This window comes from Phacochoerus africanus, chromosome 8 (genome assembly GCF_016906955.1).
Source record: "Phacochoerus africanus isolate WHEZ1 chromosome 8, ROS_Pafr_v1, whole genome shotgun sequence".
Classification (NCBI taxonomy): Eukaryota; Metazoa; Chordata; class Mammalia; order Artiodactyla; family Suidae; genus Phacochoerus; species Phacochoerus africanus.
The window spans coordinates 103267034-103293309 of record NC_062551.1 but is presented as its reverse complement, the minus strand read 5'-3'; the positions used below and the strand labels follow the sequence as shown (position 1 = coordinate 103293309).

Sequence of the window (26276 nt, the reverse complement as noted above, 5' to 3'; positions counted from 1 at the left end):
GGAACTACAGCTGCCGGCTTACACCTCAGCCACAGCAGTGCCAGATCCAAGCCGCATCTGCGACCTACACCACAGCTCACCTTAACCCACTGAGCAAGGCCAGGGACTGAACCTGCAATCTCATGGTTACTAGTTGGGTTCATTAACCACAGAGCCACGATGGGAACTGCATAAGCATAGTTTTGAAAGGAATCACCTGAACTGATCATGAGAAGCGGGTAACAAACCACAGAGAACCCAGGCCTCTCACTGTATCTGCTGATTTACAGGGAGCCAAACAGCAGTATAAGTTATATCAAAAAATGCTTTATTCTTGCAATAACTCACTTATTGTTTCAATCTGCCTTTTGCCTCAGTCTGATTAGGAAAGCTTTTCTTTAGGCTGAGAAAATGCAAATAAGGTAACATAAAAACAAGGAATTAAGGTACTGAGAGGAATGCTGGTATGTGGTCTGCGGTCTGCGAGGGTTCTCCTTCACAGTCGCAATTTCACTGCTGCTTTACATATAAGTACTGACGCCCTGGGCTTCCAGCGTAAATGAAAAAAATGACAAACAATTTCATTCTGTTGTTGCTTATTTCTTCTTTGTGAATTTATGACATCAAACTGGTAGTTCATCTTCAAAACCAAAAAACAGTAGCTCCATATCCTTAACAAATTGAAACTCATTGCTTTTACTGAGATTTTATTCTTTTCAGGGCTCGGGACGTAATGTCCCCAATGAAAACGTCAAACATGTTTCCCAAGTTTAAATGGCAAACATGTCCTGAAGAGTTATGGCTGTGATTACACAGCTAGAGCTGAGTGTCCTCTGGCCGAGGTGGACACTCTACAGACGTCACCTAGGAACTTGCACTGGGCACAGGAGAACAGTGCCTCTGTCGCAAGGGGCGGGCACATCCTGCACCCTTGGCTCCTTCCTGACCACCCAGCTCTTCCACCTAAAACATGGCTTGTCTAACCTTCAGCAGTCATCCACACAAGCGCGCACGCACGGGCCTGAACACCAGTGGGTAGTGGGCTGTGACCCTACAACTTACATACTCCTCTTCAGTCTCCTCCACAAAGAAAGCTTCCCCGTTGTCCCCCAGCTTCATGTGAAGATCCACCGCATCGCCATTGATTTCTATGTCGATCTAAGAGGAGAAACAAGGTGCCACTTAGCATTAAGAGCCTCTCACTCAGCCTAGACTTGGGGCTCCCCACCTCCTGCCCTTCACCATACAACCTGGTGGCGAAGGGGACAAGTAACCAAGGACTGAAAGAAAATGCTTTATCACCTATCTTCATAGCAAAAATTTTAAAAATACTTAATTTCCCAAATATCATGAAACTGGGGAAATGTCAGTGTTAACACACACTTGAGCACTTACAGAGGTTACAACACAGCCAGGACTCACAGTTCGAGGTTCAAATCAACATAAATCTCAGCAGCCACAGTACGTTAACTGCATAACTGCACAAAGTACACATGGCACTGCCTGCTCCTCCACCCACAGGTCACAACAGTCATCCCGCGGTGTCCACAGGAGACTGATTCCAGGAACCCCTGCAGACACTGAAATCCAAGCATGCTCAAGCCCCTTATATACAAAAGGGCATAGTGCTACATATAACTACAAGCATCCTCCATATACTTTACATTGTCTCTAGATTACTTATGATGCCTACTACAATGTAAATGCTACATAAATATTTGCTAGCATGCAGCAAATTCAAGTTTTGCTTTTTGGAACTTTCTGGAAAAAGTTTTTTCCAAGTATTTTTGACCCATGGTTGAATCCACAGATGCAGAACCCATAAAGGGGGCAACTGTACATAAATAACAGATGCCCATCCCATTATCTCATCACTTTTTCAGCCTGCCGGTAACTAGTCCCAGCTCACCTGTCACTCAGTTCATTCAGGCACAGAAGGCAAAAGTGTGTAGCTCTGTTGCTCCTGGTCTCCCAGTGATAAACATAAACCCAGGTGACATTTTATAAAATGAATGATTGAAAGAGGAAACTGGCCAAGATCAAAGTACAGTCAAGAAACAAATGGTACTAGTACTGGAAGTAATATTCAAACCGAATATCAGAAGTTAAAGAAGAAATAGCTGACCAAGAGGAACAGGAGACTCGGACGTGCAGCCAGAGGAACCTGGAGGTAAGCTCATCCCACAGAAGAGGAAAGCGGCAGAAATGATGGATGAGGACCCAGAGGAAAGTACCCAGGCAAAAGCTTCAAGTCAGAGCAACTCCTAGAGCTGCTTCATGACATGCAAAGCTCAAAGGTGAAAAACTGGAAGTTAGTGTCAACTCAGATCAGAAGGAGTAGGGCAACTTGCAAAGGCAAAGAGAAGCTGCTTGCTCCACAGCGTAGGTGTTACATCAAGAAGGCAAGCACTTTTATTATTATTTTTTGCTTTTTAGGGCCACACCTGAGACATATGAAGATTCCAGGCTAGGGGTCAAATCAGAGCTACAGCTGCCAGCCAGCCACAGCCACGCCAGATCCAAGTTGCATCTGCAACCTACACCACAGCTCACGGCAACGCCGGATCCTTAACCCACTGGGGCCAGGGATCCAACCCGCAACCTCATGGTTCCTAGTCAGATTCGTTTCCACTGCGCCACAAAGGGAACTCCAAGAAGGCAAGCACTTTTGAACAACTTCTGACAAGTCTTTTACAAAGAAATACGACATTTTAGTTCTCGCTGTTAAATTGCAATGTGCTAAATATCACTTTACTATTTTTCATTTTCCTATACATTTTTAACTCATAGTAAGAGTTTTTAAAGTTCTAACGATAGTTTATAAAGGTCATGGACCAATCCCAATCTCCCTCACTGACTAAGCCTCCTTCTGCAGGGTTTTGGCTTGCCCAGTTTTGTGGTCTCTACTACTATGCAAAGCGAGGCATGTTTATATATATCAAACCTAACTTAGCACTTAAAAAACAATGTGTAGGAGTTCCCGTCGTGGTGCAGTGGTTAACGAATCCGACTAGGAACCATGAGGTTGCGCGTTCGGTCCCTGCCCTTGCTCAGTGGGTTAACGATCTGGCGTTGCTGTGAGCTGTGGTGTAGGTTGCAGACGCGGCTCAGATCCCGCGTTGCTGTGGCTCTGGTGTAGGCCGGCAGCTGCAGCTTCAATTCAACCCCTAGCCTGGGAACCTCCATATGCCACGGGAGCGGCCCAAGAAATAGCAAAAAAAAAAAAAAAAGTGTATATCTGTAGTCTGTCAATAAATAATTTTATATATTTTATAATAATAAATAAATATCAATTTTTGAAACTTACGGATAACCCGTAAACTCTGGTTTTAAGCTGTTTGGGGGATATAGAAAGGTGTAATATAGCCCTAAGTCACACAGACCATAATCTCAGTGTCCTCAGCTCTGTAGGCCCTCCTGGTGGGAACAACTGCTTGTCTGCTGAGTGGACCAATGATCCCTTCTGACCAGAGACTGAGGCTGGTTCACATCCAGTCATGGAAGGCAGCTCCATCATTCCAGGAGCCAGGGAGAGATGGAAGAAGTAACATCCTATTTAAAGAATGTTAGTTGTCATATGTTGTCAAATGCTTGTTATAAAAACCTTATGTAGGAGTAACACAACCACAATGAAGGGAAGAAGTAAACTAACCTAAGTAACTTTGAAAACTATATTGACTACAGATTTATAAGCATACAGACAAAAAAAAAAAAACTGTTAACAAATACTGTACAGCAGTTACTTTTTTAAAAATCACAGACATGTGGGATAGTAACCTTGAAACTACATTATGTGTATTCTAGGATTGAACAAATACGTAAATATACTATGGATAATGAGAGGCATGCTTCTCACTGTCAAAGAAAGAAGCTACAAATCAGGAGAACTGGGGGTGATGGGGTGGGAGGGGAGGAACTCCCGATTCTTACAGACAGATGTCATGTCGACCTGGGTGTGAGATGTACATACACAGGGCCAGCTGAGCAGACCTGGAAGCAGATACACCTCAGACTAATGAGCACACCTAGTGACCAGATCTTTGTTCAAGATACGATTCTCCAATCCAGTAAAAGCAACCAAAGCTCCTTGGAGGAATACAAGTAATCCTGGGGCCAAGGCAGGGAAAGTAGATTCTTCTGGAATCTCATGGTGCCAGAAAGTAAGGAAATGCTCAAAAAACTATGGGAGCATTTTAAAAGGATTCGAATTGAAGGAGGTACCAATAAGCAAATCTGGGACAACCTGAGAAACTACACAAATAACGCCAGTGGATTATAACCCACAGGGTAAAGTTAATATTCAGGAGTCCATACTGATCTAAGTAAATAACTGAATAGTTAAGTAAGAAAAGCTCTTCGAGAAAGAACAACATCACTTAATAAATGGAGCAAAAGGAATGGAAACAAAATCCCCCTCTGGGAAACACCACAGCAGTAACCCTTGCAGGCAAAGCTCGCCCACGTATGCTCGTCAAGGGCAGAAGTATGATGAGATCCGAAATATTCACATTGTCTCGTTTCTTCTCAAGTAAATTCATGGTGGAGAAGCCTCAGAGACACCATTCAGCCAGTTATCATAGCTCAGCTCACCGGTGATGAGACACGGCAGCATGACAAGGCACCAGGAAAAGCCCACCCCCACACTGTGTTACTTGCCCCAAAGTGAGAACATATCCGACTAACTTGACCAGAGGGACAACCTACACTGGAACTTCTCTGTACTCTTCAGAAGTCAAGGTCATAAGGAAAGATAGAACTTAGAGAATATGGGATGAGAAGAATGATTCCCAAAACAGACAGACAGAGGCGGAAAAACTGATAAAGTCGTAGTAAGATCTCTAGCTAATAGCTTAAATGGATATTAATTTCCTGGTTCTGATAACTGTACTACGACAACGTGAGATGCGAACATGAGGGAAAGAGGTTGGATGAAGGATACATGGAAACTTTTAAAACTGCATTTACACCTACTGTACATCTAAAATTATTTAGTTAAAAAATATGTACATCAACATCATGAAAAACAGACTGAAGAGGAGAGTAAGACGACAGGACCACTAAGCTTTCCATACCCTGACTGTGGTGGTGGTGGCTTCATGACACATACCTTTTTTTTTTTTATTTTTTAGGGCCGCATGTGCAGCATATATATGGAAGTTTCCAGGCTAGGGGGTCCTAGGGTCTAATAAGAGCTATAGCTGCTGGCCGTTACCACAGCCACAGCCACTCCAGATCCAAGCCACATCTGCAACCTACATGACAGCTCATGGCAATGACAGATCCTTAACCACTGAGCAGGACTGAACCCACATCCTCGTGGATACCAGTAGGGTTTGTTCCTACTGAGCCACAATGGTAACTCCACATATGCTTAAACTTATCAAGTTACAGCCTTGGAATATATGCAGTTTACTGTGTTAATTTTATTAAAAAAATTTTTTTTTGTCTTTTCTGGGGCTGCACCCACGGCATATGGAGAGGTTCCCAGGCTAGGGGTCTAATCAGAGCTGTAGCCACCGGCCTATGCCACAGCCACAGCAATGCCAGATCCGAGTCACGTCTGCAACCTATACCACAGCTTATGGCAACGCCAGATCCTTAAACCCACTGAGTAAGGCCAGGGATCAAACCCGAAAGAAACCTCATGGTTCCTAGTCCAATTCGTTAACCACTGAGCCATGAAGGGAACTCCTACTGTGTTCATTTTAAAACAAAGCTATAGGAGTTCTCATCATGGCGCAGCGTAATCAAATCCAGCTAGGAACCGTGAGGTTCCAGGTTCCATCCCTGGTATTGCTCAGTGGGTTATGGATCCGGTATTGCCATGAGCTATGGCGTAGGTCGCAGACGTGGCTTGGATCTGACATTGCTGTGGCTGTGGTGTAGGCTGGCGGCTGTAGCTCCAATTGGACCCCTAACCTGGGACCCTCCATGTGCTGTGGGTGCAGCCCTTAAAAAAAAGCAACCCCCCCAAAAAAAGACCCCAAAGCTGTAAAAAAGGTAACACTATAAAAGAAAATGAGAAAAATAGGCAACCAAGAATTGAATATAAAATTTAAAATCATATATTAAAAATCCCTATGTAATTTAAGAAATGTTAGTAAAATGTTTAAACAAAAACTCATTTTTTTCCTTTATTTTTTAAAAGAAAGGGCTGCATAAAATAGTTTCTATAGGATAAACATTAACCCTAACACATTTCCCAGCCAGCCTTCTTAACGCTTTACTACTGGGAATATTTACTGCTGGAAAAAAAAGCTGGGTATGACATGAACGCTAACTCCTCTAAAACAAAGTAGTACAACAAATTCCTGGGCTAATACACTTCCAGATAAGTTTTTAGATTTTTTTCATAATAAACTAGTTAAAGTCACATAAGCATCTAGAGTCACTGAAGGTTCTAAACAGCTGTAATAATAATAGTTTCTTCCACAATCATAGGAAGAATATTTCTAACTGAAAAAGTTATGGGAGAACTGAACAATGAAAGAAAACAAATTTTTCTTCTACACTGTAAGCAAAGGGGTCAGGGAAAAACTAAATTCATTCCAAAATGCCAAATTTTAAGTTTCTCAGGATGACTTAACTAAATTTATTCAACTAGAAGTTAGACATATAATATCATTACAATAATCATTTGATTAATTTAGTATATAAAAAGTTAAGCAATTTAAAGGAAATAAAAATTATTTTATCTTTAATAAAAAATAAAAGATTCAAACAGTATCATCCTCCAAAATTTTCATCTCTGGAGGTTATCTATTTATCCAGATGCAGCTGGGAAAATGGAATGACACTTCTTTAGGATGCAAATTCAAAGTCTGTTTTGAAACCATTTTATAAAAGCTAATGTTTTGCTTTCTATTTGTAACCCTTATTTTTAGGGATCAAATATGACATTTCCTAATATGACTACTTACTTCAGTCTCTTGATCTGACTATAAAGGGAGTTTGGGTCTTTCCAAAAAGTTAATCTTAACATTAAATTGTGCCAGTAGTGAGAATACTTATAAGAATATGCAGACCACAAAGGAAAAACACTAAAAATATTTTGAGAGATGGCACCAAGTTGGCATAAACACTCTCCAAGGTGATTATTTTGTGGTTTCTTATTTAAAAACTTTTTAAAAATTATAGTTTATTTACAATGCTGTGCCAATTTCTGCTGTACAGCAAAGTGATACAGTCATACATACATATACATTTCCCTTCTTACATTATCTTCCATCATGGTCTATCTCAAGAAACTGCATATAGTTCCCTGTGCTATATACAGTAGGACCTCATTGTTCTAAATTTAACGCATCTACTAACCCAAATTCCCTGTTCATCCCATTCCCTCCCCCCTTCCTCTTAGCAACCACAAGTCTGTTCTCTATATCTGAGAGTCCATTTCTGTTCTGTAAACAGGTTCATCTGTGCCATATTTTAGACTCCACATATAAGTGATATCATGTAATATTTGTCTTTCTCTTTCTGACTTACTTCACTTAGTATGAGAATCTCTAGTTGCATCTGTGTTGCTGCAAATGGCGTTGATGTTATTTTGTTCTTTTTTATGTCTGAGTAGTATTCCATTATGTATATGTACTGTATCTTCTTCTTCCTTTGGTCTTTTTAGGGCTGTACTGGTAGCATATGGAAGTTCCCAGGTTAGGGGTCAGATCAGAGCTGTAGCTGCCAGCCTATACCACAGCCACAGCAATGTGGGATCCGAGCTGCGTGTGTGACCTATACCACAGCTCAAGGCAATGTCAGATCCTTAACCCACTGAGCAAGGCCAGGGATCGAACTGCATCCTCATGGATCCTAGTTGGGTTCATTACTGCTGAGACACAACAGGAACTCCTATACCATATCTTCTTAATCCATTCATCTGTCTATGGACATTTAGGTTGTTTCCATGTCTTGGCTATTGTGAATAGTGCTATAGTGAAGGGGTACATGTATCTTTTCGAATTACAGTGGTTTTCTGTTTGTTTGTTTTGCTTTTTAGGGCCACACCAGCAGCATATGGAAGGTTCCAGGCTAGGGGTTCAATCGGAGCTACAGCTGCTGGCCTAAGCCACAGCCACAGCAACGAGGGATCTGAGCTGCGTCTGTGACCGACACCACAGCTCATGGCAATGCCAGATCCTTAACCCACTGAGTGAGGTCAGGGGTCGAACCCACATCCTCATGGATACTAGCTGGAAATCCCCATATGGTAGCTCTATATTTTTTTTCTGAGGAAACTCCATATTGTTCTCCATACTAACTGTACCAAACTATATCCCCACCAACCCTAAAGGGTTCTCTTTGCTCCACACCCCCAAGGTGATAATTTTAAAGAGGACACTCATTTTGATGTACTACTTCGAATAAACTGGTTTCTAAACACACATTTCTTTACAGCTGTACTTCCTATACTATCTATGCCTTAATCTTGCTCAACATATATGACTGAGATGTTGAAAAAGAACTGGTTTCCTTTTGAGAAATACTGGCTGTAGCAGATACTTGTTCCCCGCCATCCTTTGGGTATCTAGTTTCCTCTATCTCAGACCAATCTACTGCTGGTATGGCTGCTGCCCAAACCAGGCCAGTCAATATACCCCACCCCCAGCCAGTGACAGTCCCCAAGACCCAGTTGAAAGGAGAGGGGAGAGAGTTCTGGTAACAACTTCAAACTCTAAATAAAGCCCTGATTAATTCAAATACTCCTGGACTTTAGACAGACAAATTCATTTATTTTTGCCTAAGCTAGTGTGAGGAGGATTTTTGCCATCCACAATGGAAACTATCTTGCCAATACACTGGTTATTTAACTTTGATAAGTAATTAGATCATGCTCTGTGTTAAAAAATATTTAAAAATATCAAGTGTAGGTATACCATCTAAAATTAAACTCCTGAAAAAAAATGGAAAAAACCCCACACAACTCCTGAGTTATGAAACACACAGTGGGCACTGCATTCTATCAAACGAGAACAAGGCAATGGCAGTGGGAAATTATACTGCATCTCTCTAACTAGAGGTTTTAAGGTGGTTATGATGTCAAGTCTACCTCATAGTGTCCCCATATTTGAAAATTGGGTTCTTAATTTAAAATCAATGAACAGTTTTCCTTAACCCAAAATGACCTAAAATAACACAATTAATCCAAATTGTCACAGTATCTCAGGGCAGACATGGTTTTGGTTTTAATGTCATAGGAAGGATATGCTTTATTCAAATAACCAAATTTCCTTCCCAAACCTTTGTGTTTCTGGGCTACCCAGGGTAAAAATAGGAAATACTACTCTTATCCTGAGTCTCACGGATAGACTTCTATTAAAAGTTAAAGGTTTGCCAATATATTTAACCCAGCGATTTACGTAGCCTCATATAGAAGCTGTATTACTTTCTCAAGTAGAGGCATCAAGCATGCAGGGATCTTATCTGCCCAGTCACCATTTACAGACGCACAGACGCTTACAGACACCAGCGCACAGGTTCCATGTTGAAGGGCAAATGACTTATCCAATCTGTTGATCAAAACCTCAGATCAGGAGTTCCCGTTGTGGCTCAGTGGTTAACAAATCTGACTAGGAACCATGAGGTTGCAGGTTCAGTCCCTGGCCTTGCTCATCGGGTTAAGGATCCGGCATTGCTGTGAGCTGTGGTGTAGGTTTCAGACGCGGCTTGGATCTCTTGTTGCTGTGTCTCTGGTGTAGGCAGGTGGCTACAGCTCCAATTCAACCCCTAGCCTGGGAACCTCCATATGCCATGGGAGCGGCCCAAGAAATGGCAAAGAGACAAAACAAACAAAACAAAAAAACAAACCTCAGATAATAACTGGTGAAGAAAAAAATGCCTTATAAGGCATTTTACAAATAGATCCTTACACAACTAATGGGAAATTTCGGTATATAAACAATTTGTTGCTGATTCTTCCAAAGCAGATACAGTCCAAAAGTACCACGGGTTAGTGTTATCAGAAAGAAAAAATTCCAGAGAAGCTCAACTGTGGTTAAACACTGTTTTGCAATGGGAAGGTCCCAAGTCACTCAATACATCAGCACTGCTTCTGGTTTTCAAAGGGTGACTCTGAACTAAGGTCAGGCCACACAAGCCCTGCCACCCTGAAACGAGGCTCTTCAGGCACTGTCAAAATAACATACATTTAATTAAAATAGGGGAATATCTTAAGAACAAGATCAGTTACGTAAAGTGGCCAAAATCTGAAAATGGTTGTTTCCAACTTTTTCCATCTTATGACAGTGGTCCTCTAACACGTACTTCTGTGCTACAAATTGTGTGGCTCTTTCATTGTGCCTTAAAATCCTGACAAAATCTCCATATATTGCTTGGGTAGATAATGTGGGACAAGAGTTAGAAGGCAAAGAGTAATTACTGCGTACCTGCAAAGTTTTACTGTTAGCTGAGTTTTCAAACACGACTGACATCAGGTCAGATATACTAACCAACTCCCCAAGTGTCCCATAACCTGAAGGAAAGAGGATATGAAAAAAAAAAAAAGGAAAACCACACAAATACCTTCTCTCTGAATGAGCTTCCTGTAAAATAAATAAAAGCTTGTAGATTTTCATTTTAGGCAGATTTGGGGACAATAAAATTCTGATTACAAATTAAGACTCTACAGCTTTGTCAACACAAATGCAGATATGGCATTAATTTTGCTTAGATCAATGTATTCTTCAGCATGCTCATTTACAACTGGTCTGAAAGCATCACACTAAATATTTTAAAGCGCTTTATAAGGTAAAGAAACTTTTTCTAAATACACCTAACTTCCCCATTTGTAACTCTAGTTTCTGTCTTGATCTTCTGAGTTGCAACAGATAGGATCATTAAAATGATTTTCACTTTTCTTTCCCTGAGACTTCCTACAGTAGGGCTTTTTAAATTTAGAAGCAACTTCAAAAACAGTACATAAATGCTGACTTCTCATACCATGGTCTTCAGCACTACACAGGTTTTCATGACAAAATCCAAAACAGAGGTCTCGAGAGCTCGCTTTAACGCCGCCGAGCTTTTCACCCTCCTGGGGAATGGGACGCGCTCTGCACTCACCACCTTCTCCTTGGACCTCAGGACCCCCAGCTTCCCGAAGCGAACGTGGAAAGGCGAGCACTGGTAGGTGCCGTCCTGCTGCCGCACCACAATGACATCGATGCACCCAGACAGGGTGGCCTGGTTAATGCCCTTGTAGAGCTCCTTCACAGTGACAATCACTTGCCCGGCCAGCTGTCCCACATAATTCATGGTTTGAGACTACAAAAGACGAGAAAATTCAATGAGATGTTACCACTGAGTTTGTGGATCTAAAAACAATGACAACGAAAAAACTGTACTGATGAAGCTGCATCATTCATTTGTGCACCAGACTATGTATTGTTGTTAACCTTCACCCTGTGCCAACACGGCTGCTGCTCGTCTCCCACGTGACAACCCCAGACTACCTTAGCATCTGAGGTGTCCCAGCCAGGCACATAGAGGTTCCCCTTCTTCTCCCATCACGGTGCATCAAGCCAGCTGCCGTTAGGAGTGTCCCCCTGCAGTTCAGAACCCACAGAGAATCCCTTAAAGAACCGAGACCACCACCACTGCCCTTCTGTGGTCGGGGACCCGGGGAACCATAGTCACTCTGACCAAGCAGTCAAACAAAAGTGACTGAAGCTCACCCCCAAGAGGTACCTGATATCACACTATTCCTGTTGGAAGATGAGTAAGTTAGATGGGTTTTGAAGAGACTTAACTATGTTTCTGAGATGTGCCATATTAAATAAACAAGCTGGTGAAACTGAGCTCTAAACTACTTATAACATTACTTTGAGGAAAAATCCCTTCAGTGATTCAATACAACTCACTTGAACATATGTTCATGTTCCACAAAATTCAAAGCACAGAAAATCTTTTACTCTTGTTCCTTAACAGCAATTCACTATACAAATCAGGATCACCAGGCTGTTAGGGGTCCTCTAGAAAGAGTCAAAAAGGCAGCAAGGGTACCTGATAGGGTCCCTCCTTGCTTCATATGACCACAGGATGGGGGGCCCACGCCCCCCCAACTCTTCCATTAGTTAGAAAAACAGCCCTCCTATAGCCCTAAGGTTGTCAAATTTCATTTCCAGTTGTGGATGCACCACATATTATTCATCGGACACAGGCTCTCCCAGCAGCACGTCAAAACACAACTGAGTAAAACTCAAGTCTCTGGGGCTGGGGACCAAACAAGACTCCCGCCACGGCTCTGGAGGGGCCAACTTTCACTGAACCAGACCCCTGGCAGCCTACCCTGTAGGTCACTCACCACGAGCACAGGGTCTCTTAAAACCCAGCTCATCAGGAGCTTCTGAGCTGCTTAAGTTCAAAGTCACAGGATCCGAAAAGCCCCCAGACAATACACGACATTGTCAGGGAAGCCCAAAGCTGACCTGGAAGAATGCCATCCCTGGGAAAATGGGGTCTTGCCTCACATCTGCCCACAGGGTGGCCCACCCTCTTCACAGATGAGTGGACGCCCGCATTCCATGCCAACAATTTTCCTGCTCTTGAACACAGATGACTATGTAATCAAGGCCCAGTAGTTTCACACCAGGAAGCAGAGCCATGGTAACTGTGCCCTGAACACATTTTGAATATTTTAAAGCTGATGTTACCAAGGCCCCAAGTCCACCTACAGAGGGAATTGACTTTGAGGATGCAAACTAGCTGCAGAGCTTACTGCTAAATAAGGGAGAACAGCAGCACCCTCTATGCGGTAAATTCTAAAGCAGTTACAACTTGGTATGATTTCAGTTTTATAATAACTGATTTGAATTTGATAGTAAGGTCAAGTTAAGCACATTATCAATGCTCAATAATGACTTAGTGAAGGAATAAAGGAAGGGTCAAATGAACTATCCATAAAAGAGACTAAAAAAATAAATCGGTGGGGGTAGAAATAGCATTTTACCAGAATATTTACACCTCATATATTTAAAAAAATTAATCTTTTTATATTGTCATAGATATGATCATTACACATTCACATACCTAGTTTAAGAAATAATACAAAGAGATCCCATGTATTCTTTACCCAGGTTCCACCAATGGTAACATCCTGCAAGATTCCAGCGCAACATCAACACCGACTCAGTTAAGATTCAGTCACAAAGTTCTGAGTGGCCTTTTATAGTCAGGCACCTACCTCCTTTCCGTCTGCCCTCCCTCCTTAATCCCTGGCAACCACGAATCCATTCTTCATTTCTGAGACTCTTGCCATTTTTCAGGAAGTTGTATGAACAGAACAGCACAGTATTCAAACTTTTGGGACTGCCTTTCCCACTCGCATTTTTACGGAGGATCATCCAGGTTGGTGCATGTACCAACAGTTTGCTCCTCTTTAGTGATGCCCGGTATTCCATGGTGTGGATGTGCAATAGTTTAACCATTCACTTGCTGAGAAACAGCTGAGCTATTTCAAATTTCTGGCTAATTTCGAAGAAACTGCTATAAGCATTCATGTACAGGTTTTTGTGTGAAAATAAGTCTTCAGTTGACTGGGGTAAAAGCCCACGAAGGTGACTGCTGGGCTGAATGGCATCACATGCTTCGTTTTTAGACAGTGCTACCAGACTAGCTGTACTGTTTCCCATTCCCACCAGCAATGTCTGAGTGGTCAGTGTCTGCATCCTTGCCAGCACTTGGCATGGTTACTATTTTTAATTTCAGCCACGGTGACATATATGTAGTGATACTGGTTTGAATTTGCATTTCCCTAAAGGCTAATGATGCTGAAAATTAAATTCTATTTCATAAGATGACAACTAATTTAGAGGAAAAGGGAATAAATACCTTTTTTGTTCCTTATTTTGGGGGTCATGGTCTACAACTTTTATATGTTAATAATGTCTACAAAAAGAGAAGTGAAAAAGATTTAGTCCTGAGTAGTTCATCTCTTCATTCTCTTTGGTATTTCTGAGCAACCTAGAACAGTCCAGAATTTTCATATTCTATAAGTAATACATGCTCACAATACCTTTTTTGCATGTCACAGCATGTATGTTAATCAAACAGCACCCAAGTTATCAATCTCTGTATTATGCTTTGACTGATGGTAGCAGTTTTAAAATGAGTTTTGTTACAAATCTAAAACAATTCATAACAAATTATATAGGCCTTTCCTTAAAAGAAACTGAAAAATGATAACTTAAGCAACTACATTCAGCCATAAACAACAGTCTGATAAACTAAATGGGTAATAAGCTTACGTTGACTAAAGCACGGAATCCATAATTAAGTGAAACTACATCTATTCAAGATGATTTTAATTACCATGGTTAAAAGATGTGCTGTTATACAAGAAAATCTATTGTGTAAATGCCAGTTGCTAAATGTAGAAAAATACAGGCTGTCAAACTGCTGGGTTTTTTCCTCAGCAGAAAGAAAACAGCCCCTTTCATATGATGAAGGCTAGGGAAACAGAGTACAAGGAGGCCAGCTGCTCCCACCCAGGGGTGGGGTAAGGGCACCCCATCCAGGCTGGGGGGAAGAGCCAGGTTAACAGCTTCCTCTTGGAGCCAAATCTTACACCCTAACACTTTACTCCTACACCCCAGCCGAGAACGAGCCTTGGTAAAGCCCCGAGAACAAATTCAGGCCCCTCACATCAGCCTGTCCTGGTCAACGCCTGGGGAGGTGGGACTCTGAACAGAAAAGACAGATGATTAAGTAACCCACTCATGTTTAGTGGGTACCCCCTTTTGAAATAAAGGTTTAAAAATATAGTAAAACAATGTACACCTAATAAAACTATTCAACATATTTTATAATAAGTAAATGAGAAAAGAAGGGGGAATGAATTCAGGAACTTAAGAATGTCCGAAGACACATGAAAATTCAGAGAAAAAGCAAACACAGTAAGCAAGGCAGAGATGCGCACATGGAAGGAACAACATGTGACTAAAGGACATCTGCAGAGCTGCATCCCTGCCCCGAGCTTGCAGGCACAAAGGAAGATACTGAAATGCATCTTCTGTTTTTGTCTTTTTAGGGCCATACCCGAGGCATATGGAGGTGCCCAGGCTAGGGATCAAATTGGAGCTATAGCCCCTGGCCTATAGCACAGCCACAGCAATTTGAGATCTGAGCCACGTCTGTGATCTACAGCACAGCTCACAGCAATGCAGGATCCTTAACCCACTGAGCGAGGCCAGGGATCAAACATGCATCCTCATGGATGCTAGTCAGATTCATTTCCATTGAGCTGCAACAGTAACTCCCTGAAATGCATCTTAACTGATTCTCAGAACTGGAAACATTTATCCAGTTCTCTTTCAATAAATACCAAACATACATCCATCACATCTCTGAACTAGGCAGAGTTAACATCATCACAGTAGCAGCAACTATTTTTCTGGGAGCTTACACTAGCAAATTCTCAAACTTATACTCACATTATCATCCCAGAAGCACTTTATAGTTGGGTACAGGTATATTTTTGAAGATAATGAGATGAGGCTTGGAAAAGTTAAGTATTGTTACGGAGTGAGTGTGCACTCCCTCAAGACCCCACACTGAAGCCCTAGCCCCCGGCGAGGCAGTATCTGGAGGGGGAGCTTTGGGAGGTAATTAGGTTTAGAGGAAGGAGGTCATGAGGGTGGGGCTCCATGATGGGACCCAAGTCCTTAATAGAAAGAGGAAGAGAACAGAGTGTGGCCCCCACCACCGCGAGGACAGTGAAAAGGCGGCTGTCTGCAAGCCAGGGAGAGGGCCCTCACTAGGAAGTGAACTCATCAGCACCTTGATCTTGGACTTCTCAGCCTCCAAAACCATGAGAAATAAATCTCTGTTGTTTAAACTACCCAGTCTGGGGGATTTTGTTATAGTAGCCTGAGTAGCTGAAGACAAGTATCTTCTTAAGCATCATATTCCATAGAGCGTTTCAATTCTGGGTACTTCTAGCAGATAGACTCACTCCTTTCATCAGGAGGGTTGCCACAATACCAGACAGCACCCGTGATTATGTCCCCTGGAAGAAAGACTGAGTATGCACCACCCTCCTCTACAGCACATACCCCTCACCAAGAAATTTACTGTACAACCCAACTGGGTCCCACCTATTCTGAGCCAAGCATTCTTATTCCTTAACATGTCGCAAACGACCGGGTTTACTCTTTTATGAAAAACTAGACACAATGGCTCAGAGAGGCCTGACTGGTGCACAGCGTGTACCTGGGGCTGGCTTAAATGCAGGGAGCTCCAAGCAAGGGAGGCACCTACAGATCAAGAAACTGAAACTGGGACGAATCGGAGGAAGGTCATCAACTGAAATACTTAACAGAGGCCAAGGGGCCCTTCACACATAAACTTCAATAGACCAAATAGTCCTTCATGCGTGAAATTCATTGGTGCCCACTATCAGATTTTTCTCACGAAATATTTTCTAGTAAACATATACTAGTATCTGGAATAAATCCAGGCAGCTCTCAAGATTCAATTATTTACCAAAAGTTTAAAGATTTGCTTAGCAGCTTTTCCTGAGGATCAGAGAAACTAAAGTAAATCATGATATGCAGTAGAGATTTATAAATGGAATACATGAGTAAGTTCAATTGCAAATACCCAACAACAAAAAAAACAAGCCAAAACTATTTATTTTTTATTTTTATTTTGTTCTTTTTAGGGTCACACCAGAGGTATACATACCCAGGCTCGGGGTTGAATCAGAGCTGCAGCTGCTGGCCTACACCAACGCCTGATCTGAGCAGCATATTCGACCTACACCACAGCTTATGGCAATGCCAGATCCTTAACCCACTGAGCAAGGCCAGGGATTGAACCGGCATCGTCATGGATACTAGTTGGGTTCATTACCGCTGAGACACAACAGCAACTCCAAAAAATGCCAAAACTATTTAACGGTGACATGTTCAATCAAAAATCATTTGCATTAAGAGTAACTGCTGAGATATAAGTAGCTATTAAAATATTACAATTTCTAATTGTTATCAATACAAAAATGGATACATTCTAAGTCACTCATATATAATCAAAATCTGTTTTGTAAGTTTTAAGTTTACCTTCTATTTACTATTAGTTAGCTGGTATTACTAGTTACTACCACTAACAAACACCACAACTACAATTGTTACACGTCCATCACTCAGCAAGTACCATGCTAATCTGTACATTCTCTCATGTATTCTTCACAACCACCCAGGCCTTTGGTATCAGTATTTCCATTTACATGGAGGGAAGTTCAGAATTGTCCAAGGTCGCCGCACTTGGTAAAGCTGCTGCACTTGGTAAAGCTGATATTCAAACTCAAGTCTGATTCTGGAGCCTATGCCCCTAACTGCATCTGAGTGACAGAAATGCTCTAAGCAATGATGATAAAAACTGGAGGAAAACCCCAGATTTCTTGCCATCTTCAGGAACATAGATTCTTGTTATGTAGGCTACTTGGCCACACTATCATGAAGTGATTACAGAGGCCACGGAAGCCACCCCTCCACCCAGCCTTGCTGCACAGTTACCACCAACCTAACAGAGCCCTGCTCAGGGCTGGGAAGTAGACCTTGTGAGATCACATGTGACAGAGAATTTGCCCTCAACATTCCATCTAGCCTGCACTCAGGACCCAAGGAATATGCTTCGAGGGAACAAAAACTTCTAGAAACTTCAGGAAACAAACACTAGCATTCTGTGACAGCACAAATTGGGAGTACCTGTGCTCCAACCAGATTCCTCCATGCAACCAAACTAAATCTGCATTTGTGGAGCACTAGACATCCTTTAAGAACTTTCTCCAAAAGGGAGATCTCCAAAAGAGATTCCATTCTGCAGGGCAGACATTTACACCGAGACAAGAGGGGCTGACCTCCAGCATGTCCCTAGAGCCCAGCCCCTAAGAGCCCTGCCTCCCTCCCCACACCCAACTCACTGGGCTTTCCCAGCCCCTGGGGTCCCTGAGGGTGCCCTTTGGGCTGAACTCCGGAGCTTGAGTCCCTGCTGTCCTGCCAGGATCCCAGAGCCCCGGAAGTGGCCACATATGGACATGGAGGTGGTCCTCAGCCACTAGGGTGTTACTTCCCTGAGGGTGGGGAGAGGAGGCCTCCAGCAGCTTCTCTTTGGAGCCAGGCAGGCAGGGCCCAAGTTCCCAGGGAGGGGCCTAACCCAGTTAAAGATATTTCCAACACGCCCTGCCTGGCACCTCTTTGTCTTTTCCCATCAGAGCAGAATGCTAATCTGTTCAATTTTTCTTATTTTACACTAGCTGCCTTTGAATTCTTGCTTTATAAAATCAGAATGGATCCATGCATGAGGAGAGGCCCTCCCGCCTAGGGTGCCACAGTCTGCGGGCTCCATTTGAGCCCCTGGAATCCAAAGTCCACAAGGAAAGGCTGATTGACAGGTGCATAGTCACATGTCCCACTGCCAGTGTCCCCTGTGGAGCGAGTGGTCAGGACCCGCAGGACCCTGGGTCTCTGCCATCCCCAGGACCATGAGTCCCTGTGTGCAAGTCTGCACACCAGAACCCAGGGTTTCCCAGCAGGTGCCCTGCATACACCAAGTCCCCCAGCAGGCCTGTTTGCCAACATGGTTAAGAGTCTTTTAAAAAAAAAAAAAAAAAAATGAGTTCCCGTCGTGGCGCAGTGGTTAATGAATCCAACTAGGAACCATGAGGTTGCGGGTTCGGTCCCTGGCCTTGCTCAGTGGGTTAAGGATCCAGCGTTGCCATGAGCTATGGTGTAGGCTGCAGACGCGGCTCGGGCTCGGATCCCCTGTTTCTGTGGCTCTGGTGTAAGCTGGTGGCTACAGCTCCAATTCGATCCCTAGCCTGGGAACCTCCATATGCCGCGGGAGCGGCCCAAGAAATGGCAAAAAGACCAAAAAAAAAAAGAGAGAGAGAGAGTCTGCAAGGCTGCATCCAGGAAGGCCCCTCCGAGTAATACCTCCGCAGATTTAATTTAGAAACAATCACGTGGGGCTGTGATTCCTTCAAGGAAAACACAACAGAGGATTTGTAATCCACCTATGGAAACATTTCACTATACTGGGAAATACTGAACTGTGTCTCTGTCTGCCCCAGTTTCCTTTTTTTTTTTTGGCTTAGCCCAGGGTCCCAGTCAGAGAGTGAACTTGTACCACAGCAGCGACTGGAGCCACTGTGGTGACAACCACGGATTTTTAACCCACTGTGCTGGAAGGGAACTCCTGCGAAGATTTTCACAAGGTCAAACAGAGTACCCGGTTCATGACAGGCACCAGAGTTAAGTCCTTATAATATAAAATTCTGCCTCTTTCCCTCAGAAGTCTGTCTAACAAGAGAAAGAGGCACAAATACTGTCTTAATATACATAATGCCTTGTAATCAGGCTATTTTGGTGACTTAGGAAGACTAGACAAAGGGTGAAAAAAGTTGCATGGGAGAGTCAAGGAAGGCTTCAGGGGGAAGAAAATATTTGTTCTGGGGCAAAAATGTGCGTCAGGGGTTCATCGGATCAAGCAAAGGAGGTTCCCAGAGGACAGTGACCAGGAGGGGACTGCAGAGCCTGAGGCAAAGGTGAGATGACGAAAGGCCTTGGACTCACCCTCAGGAACTGGGCCTGGGGCCAGGACCTGAGTGGTGGCTGAGGTCAGGGGAGTGAGGATGAGTGTGGGGGTGGGGAGGATAAATTGGGGAGGAAGAAGCTAGAAACCACCTCGGAAGTTCCCACAACCAACTCAGGTAGGAGGCAGACCAGCTCTAAAAGCAGAAGAGGTACAAAGGAGACTGAACAGCGGCAGTACCTGTGACAGATCCAGGGCAGATGTGAGGGCAAAGAGCAGCCAGTTAGGATCACGCCACAACTTCCAAGCAGAGCTAGAAACACCTGGCACACAGCTGAGATTCAGCAAATACTGTTTGAATGAACACATCAACTCGGAGAAACAAAAAAGGGGATCTGGTGGGGAACTTCCAATCAAAGTTGAACTTCAAGAATTTTAATTATTACATTGGTTCAAAATTTTGTATACATGAAAATCATCCTGGATAGTCTTCTTAAATGCAAATTTCCCCAGATTTTAAAAATAGGTTGAATAATTGATTATGAAGATGAGCCAGATTAGAGACGCGTAGCTCCATGTAAAAGAGCCCCTCCGATAAAATCCCAGGCCTATTCTTACTACTTCCAAAATCAGTCTCACTAAAAAGGATCCCCAAAAAGCTTAAAGCCTCAGGTGCTAAGAAGACAGGGTAAGTTCTGGAATTCTTCCCGAGTTGGCATCTGGACTCAGCAGATTCCTTCGTGGAGAGACAGATTTAGGGAGGGTGAGGCATTCTTTGGAGGACTTGGGATTCCAGTCAATTCCCTGCAGAGTTGTTTTCCTCAAGAAAAGCAACCCTGTCACCACCACCCTTTGAAGGCACAGTTGGGGACGCTACATGTCTACCCAACCTCTTCTTCTTCGGCTAAGAAAGCTGGCTAGGACCACACGGCAGTGAGTGCTTCCCCAAGAGTGGTCCTTGGACTGTCTGCAACAAAATCCAATGTGGGTGGATAAGAATGCAGATTCCTAGGACCCAATGCAGACACAGAGACGGGACATGGGGCCTTAGGGGTCCATTACCCGTGACTCTAATGGACATCCAGGGTGGGAAACCACCTCCAGTCTCTACTGCAGGAGCTTCCTCCCCTCAATCTTGATCAGGCTTGTTGAGAAAACCAAGTTGTCATGACCTGAAGTTTGAACTGTCCTCCAAGGCATACCTAGTACCTTGATATCTGATCCAAACTGAAAAGACTTCATCAAACTGGTGAGTGGATCAGTGTATAAGACTTGAATTCTAGGACTAGCAGCAGTCGTTCTGTCAAAACTCATGTATAAAAATTCGGGCCTGGGAAGACTGATTTCCTAGAGATTCCTTCCCTGATTATAGCTCAGTACACTATTCAACATCAACCTTCAGGATACATAAGAAAATTTTCTGAACAACATTCCTGTTGCGGAATATGACAGATACATGATGATGAGTTGTATGCTCAGAAGGTAATAAAACAGCGCTCCTGGATCACAATGACTTCATCGCTCATCTCTGTAACAGGGACCGGGCCTTGGCATCAGCTGGCTGAGGGGTGAGGAGATGTCTGACCCAAATTGCCTTGACATGTGAAGTGCATATGGCAAGCCCAAGCGGGGGCAGGGAACGGACACCTGGGTGGTGACCTGGGAGGTCCACTGGCTCACGACACTGAGATACCCAGTGGCCTAGTTCTTGCTCCAGTCATCTCTCTGAATGAGAACTGGTCAGAGGTTTGTTCGCTTGACTTGCTTGGAGTTCATCTCTCATGCCGCCAACAAAGGACTTAAACACATATGGCTGGTACTGATTCTGACTTGATAAAGCCACCCTGAGCCTCTACCACCCTCCCTCCAGAGCCACCCAGGGAAAAGTCACAAGAAAATATCCTAAATGTAACCCAGTGAAAGCCTTCTACTGAACAACCTAGGCTGTGTGTGTGTGTGTGTGTGTATGTGTGTGTGTGTCTTTTTTGGGCCACACCCACAGCATATGGAAGTTCCCAGGCTAAGGGTCAAATTGGAGCTGCAGCTGCCAGCCTACACCACAGCCACAGCAATGTGGGATCCAAGCCACATCTGCAACCTATGCCACAGCTTGCAGCAACGCCAGATCCTTAATCCACTGAGCAAGGCTAGGGATTGAACCTGCGTCCTCACAGACACTAGCTGGGTTCGTTACCACTGAGCCGCAATGGGAACTCCCAAGGCTTGCCTTAAGTTCAGCGGTCAGGGCTCATCAGTTCATAAATTCAGATATTGAATCTGCCACATATTTTCTTTAAGGAAGTTTGGAAGCACAGATTTCTGCTCACTGGGCTCACTTCTCCATGATTTCACCACACTATCTGTAAAGAAGGTGAACAATTATCTCGGACTGAGAAAGTTCAAAAAGGGGAAGATACCCTGCTACCACAGCAACACATGTTCTTTCCTGGGTGGTGGCCTAAGTCTTACCAACTATTGCTTCAGCTTTTCCATAGATACAACTAAAGGAAGTGCCACCTATTTCATCTTCAAAACCATCAATTTCCCACTCTCCACCCCAGTCACTGGCCCAATAATTTTCAAGACAACCCTTCAAAATCCAACACCAGTTTTCTTTCCAATCCATCAACTACTCTGGCTGCAGTTGAGAAGAATGTGATGGCCAAAAAGAAAAAAAGAGAAAAAAGAATGTGATGGGCTTCCTGATGAGGAGATGGGAATAAATAAAAATGCTGTCCACAACAGACTATGAACACTCAGGGCACAATGGAAAATAAGGTTGGAAAGAGATGGGCGAGGAGGCATGAGATCCAGCAAAGAGGGGCACCTGGCTGTGTGGCCGTGTGTCCAGGCATCCTTCTCCACCCTTCCCACCTCCAGACTAGGTTCTGACTGAGAAAGAAGTGCTGTTGCCTCACCATCACCCCCAGAGCCTGGCTCGATGCCTCAAGAGGAGGTCCTTAAGTAATATTTCGGGATCAGTGAATGGATGGAGCAATGAATGAGTGAATGCAAGGTCTGGTGAACAGAATCAGAAGGAGAAACACACGCCACGCTCTGTATTGTAACCTGGACTAGAGAGAAGTCAAGGGAGTTCCCTAGTGGCACAGCAGGGTAAGGATCTGGTAGTGTCACTGCTGTGTTTCAGGTTGCTGCTGTGGTGAGGGTTTGATCTTGGAACTTCCATGTACTGTGGATGTGGCCAAAAAGAGACAAAGCAAGAAGGTGAATGAACAGACTCTGTGTATGTATGCATTTTTAAATGTATGTGTATGTAATGTGTACATATATATACATGTATACATACCATATATATGCATATATTATTTTAAATGCCAACAGTGGAGGCCAACCCAAGTCCCAAAGGCAATGCTCAGTTATTCAGAAATCAATGCTTTTCTCCAGAGGCTGGTGAAAAGCTCACAAAAAACCCTGCAAAAATCTAGTCTATGTGAGTGACAGCTGAGAAATGACACCCACCTCCAACCGTAAATCTAAAAATAACCCCATGAGAACAAAGGGCCCCCAAGCAGCCCGCAAGGGCAGGAGCAGAGCTGGTGGGAGGGTGCGAGGGGAAGTCGGGGCAGCGAGGCGATTACAAGTGAAAGAAAACACTGAGGTCAGCATTTTCCTCCAGCCAGTGGGCTTCCAGGAAAACGTCCAACATCATAAGGCCCAGCCCTCAGTTCCATCTTCCTGAGGCTCAGCAATGTACCTGCACATTCCTTATCTACCTGGACATTCGTTATCTTCAGCGGCCGGAGCAAGGATCTGGAACTCAGCTTCACACCCACCTTCAGCTTTCACTCACGTTGTAAAGTGTGTGGCAGGTGGCACACTAGGGATGGGAGGCTTTCCTCAACCTCCCACTGCTTCCCTGACCAAATCCATCCCAAACTCTCATGGCCCCCTGACCCCAAATGTTCTTGGTCCTGCATTTCTCCTCACTGATCTTCCCTTCAATTCCCAAACTGCAGAGTAACACAGCCTTCTGGCAATTTAGTTCTTATTGTTTCCTGTCAAGGCTAAAATATGCCCAGTTCCAAACTACTTGTACTTGAAGTGACAGAGTGTACGTAATGTTTCAGGGAACATTTAACCTGGTCAAAGACTGGACAGAAACATACAAGTAAAATCATGGAGAAATATAATGAGCTTAAGATTCTGATTATACTTAATCATGAAAGATATTAGTCAACCTTTATGTAATGGTTATACTTATCAGCAAATAAAAACTAGCTAAATGTTCATGCCAACTTTGCTATGAAATGCAACTCCAAGATTTCAAATACCTGTACCTTGAACTATTCAAAATAGATTAAAAAATAAGGTGTACTTTACATGGAGTAAAATTAACCCTTTTGTAGTGTGCAGTTTTAACCATGCAACCACGTAACAATCATTATAATCAAGATAATCAAGACACAGAACTAGAAATGCCCCTGTGCCCTTTTGTAGTCTATCCTCTTCCCCCACCCCTAGGCAACCACTGATCTGTTTTCTGTCCCTGTAATCTTGCCTTTTTCAGAATGTCTTATCAGTGAAGCCACTGAGTATGTACCCTTTGGAATACGGCTTCTTTTTCCTAGTGTCATGTGTTTGAGATCAAACGCATTTTGGCAGGTATCAGCTGTCCGTCCCCCTGGAGATGTGAAGCAGTATCCCATTGTACCGATGTCCCAAAGTATGTTTATCCTCCCACCAGCTGACAGACATCTGGGTTGTTTCCAGCTTGGGGAAACTACAAATAAAACTACTAAAAAATCTGTACACAGGCTTTTATGTGAACATAATTTCATTTCATTTAGGTAAACACTTAGGAGGAAGACTGTTTTACAGTTATCTTCAGTGCACTCCAGGGAGTTTACTCTTAAAATAAATCCCTCTTTAGGTTATTTTACAAAGTGGTAATAATTTAACTTTTTTATGAGAGTAGATTTTCATATGTGCAAGTTGCTTAAAATAGACTCAGTTACAATGGTAAAAATCTAAACTCTTCATTTACTCACCCACTAACATTCACTACACCTCAGATGCTACACTCAGTGTCCTTCCTAGGGTTAGCCATGGGGAGGTGATGGGGAAAAGAAGAGAGGGTGCTAACATGTGTCCCTTCAATGTCATGCCACACACGTCACCTCAATGAACCCTCAGGTGAAGTAAACGTCACATGCACTGTACCAGCAAGAGCAGTGGGGCTCAGAGAAAATAAGCAACACACCGGGAGTCAAACCATCACACAATGACAACCACAGACAAAAGCTCACCTTAAATGCCCAGGCTCCTTTTATCGTATCTCGAGACCACAAGCTCCTAAAAACACCAGTGGTACATTGATGTAACTTTGACGAATTTCATAAGAGCTTTTACAAGGCCACAATTCTGCTGCCTCTACCCCACATGAAAAAGTTAAAGCTTTTTATTTTGAGTAGCTTTAAAGATATGTTTACATTATGATAACAAATACATGCTTTAAGGAACATGTTCTCATCCTAATCTTTCCAGGATAAAAGAGCTCTGTGGCTAACCTATTTTGGTGGTGAGGATCGATAACTGTAAGGAACTCTAAAATAAACAGGAAATCAGATTGTCTCACGTTCACATAAGAAAGGCACACAATCTTAGCAGGTCTCTATGGAAACCACATTGGGTGTTTTCCGTGATGGCTGTCACTCTAATGCAGACACTGGTAGGATGCAATTTCCTTTGAAACATCCAACTTTACTAGAAGTTCTTTCCATTTACTCACAGACCTAGAAGTCAGGAACTGACATCATGACTATTCTGCAGTTTACAGTACATCTGTGAGATGGGAACAAATAAAAATATTCATAGAGTTTGTCAGTCTAGAGAAAGACAGGTTAAACTTAATTCATCTTCCTCTCAGGCCCCCAAAGAACCTTAGTTAATGTCACAGATAAATTAAGTTCAAATTTTACATTTGTCCCAATGTGTCAATTCCCTGGTTTGAAAGTCTCTCAACTTGCATCACATGGTGCCTGGTTAAGTTCAGGTGAGAAGAAGCCAGACGAAGGATCCCAGCAGGATCTAAAGCACTGTAACTGCTCTAAATAACTTCACAGCTACTAACCAAACAGGCATGTGGAGGCCTAAAGTTCACCATCCAAACATCATCAACAACCCAGGGGTGAAGGGTTTATCCTCAAGAAGTCTGACAGAGTAAATACCTGCTTTAGAAGGCAGGCTATGCTTTTATTTTTTTTAACTCAATGCATTTTATTACATTTATAGCTATACAACAATCATCACAACCCAATTTTATATCATTTCCCAGAAAAAGGATGCAGACTGCCTTATCAAAAAGAAAATGAAGAATTAAGATCAATCTGGTCTTACTGAAACTGAGGGCAACTTTTTGTCATTTGTTTGCATGGATTGTGTCTATTAATACACATGGGACCATGCTGTGTACTCAACCTCTAGACATTCCCTCAAGGGTGCTCACTTTCTCTGACAAAGTTTGTAATAATGCTGGCTGTGAAGCTCAATGGGTTTCTACTCCGCTACAGAAAGACTGGGGGCTTTTCCTCCTAGGAGGTTGAGATACTTTAGGTACCAGGGCTAGGAGCGCAACAAAAATTTCTTTCCAGTGAAGAAGTGACAACTCGGTTAAAAATGGAAAATGGGAGTTCCTGTGACATGGGTTCAATCCCTGGCTTGACACAGTGGGTTAGGGACCCAGTGTTGCAGCAGCTGCGGCTTAGCTCACAACTGGGGCTCTAATCTGATCCTTGGCCTGGAAGCTCCATATGCTG

At 43.2% G+C, this 26276-nt stretch overlaps 1 protein-coding gene across 3 annotated transcripts in view; it reads right to left on the bottom strand.

The window, feature by feature from the left end:
* LPIN2 (lipin 2) overlaps nt 1–26276 on the bottom strand; it is an 87201-nt gene that overhangs the window by 28738 nt on the left and 32187 nt on the right. For 2 of the 3 annotated variants that reach the window (XM_047793817.1, XM_047793816.1), the window contains exons 2-3: nt 11035–11235; nt 1042–1137 (exon numbers count right to left, since the gene is read on the bottom strand). In XM_047793817.1, coding sequence (XP_047649773.1) covers nt 1042–1137; nt 11035–11226 — 288 coding nt within the window. In that variant the 5' untranslated portion in view covers nt 11227–11235. Of the gene's footprint in view, nt 1–1041; nt 1138–10361; nt 10422–11034; nt 11236–26276 lie in introns of those variants that run through there. The other variant, XM_047793818.1, reaches the window with a different exon arrangement.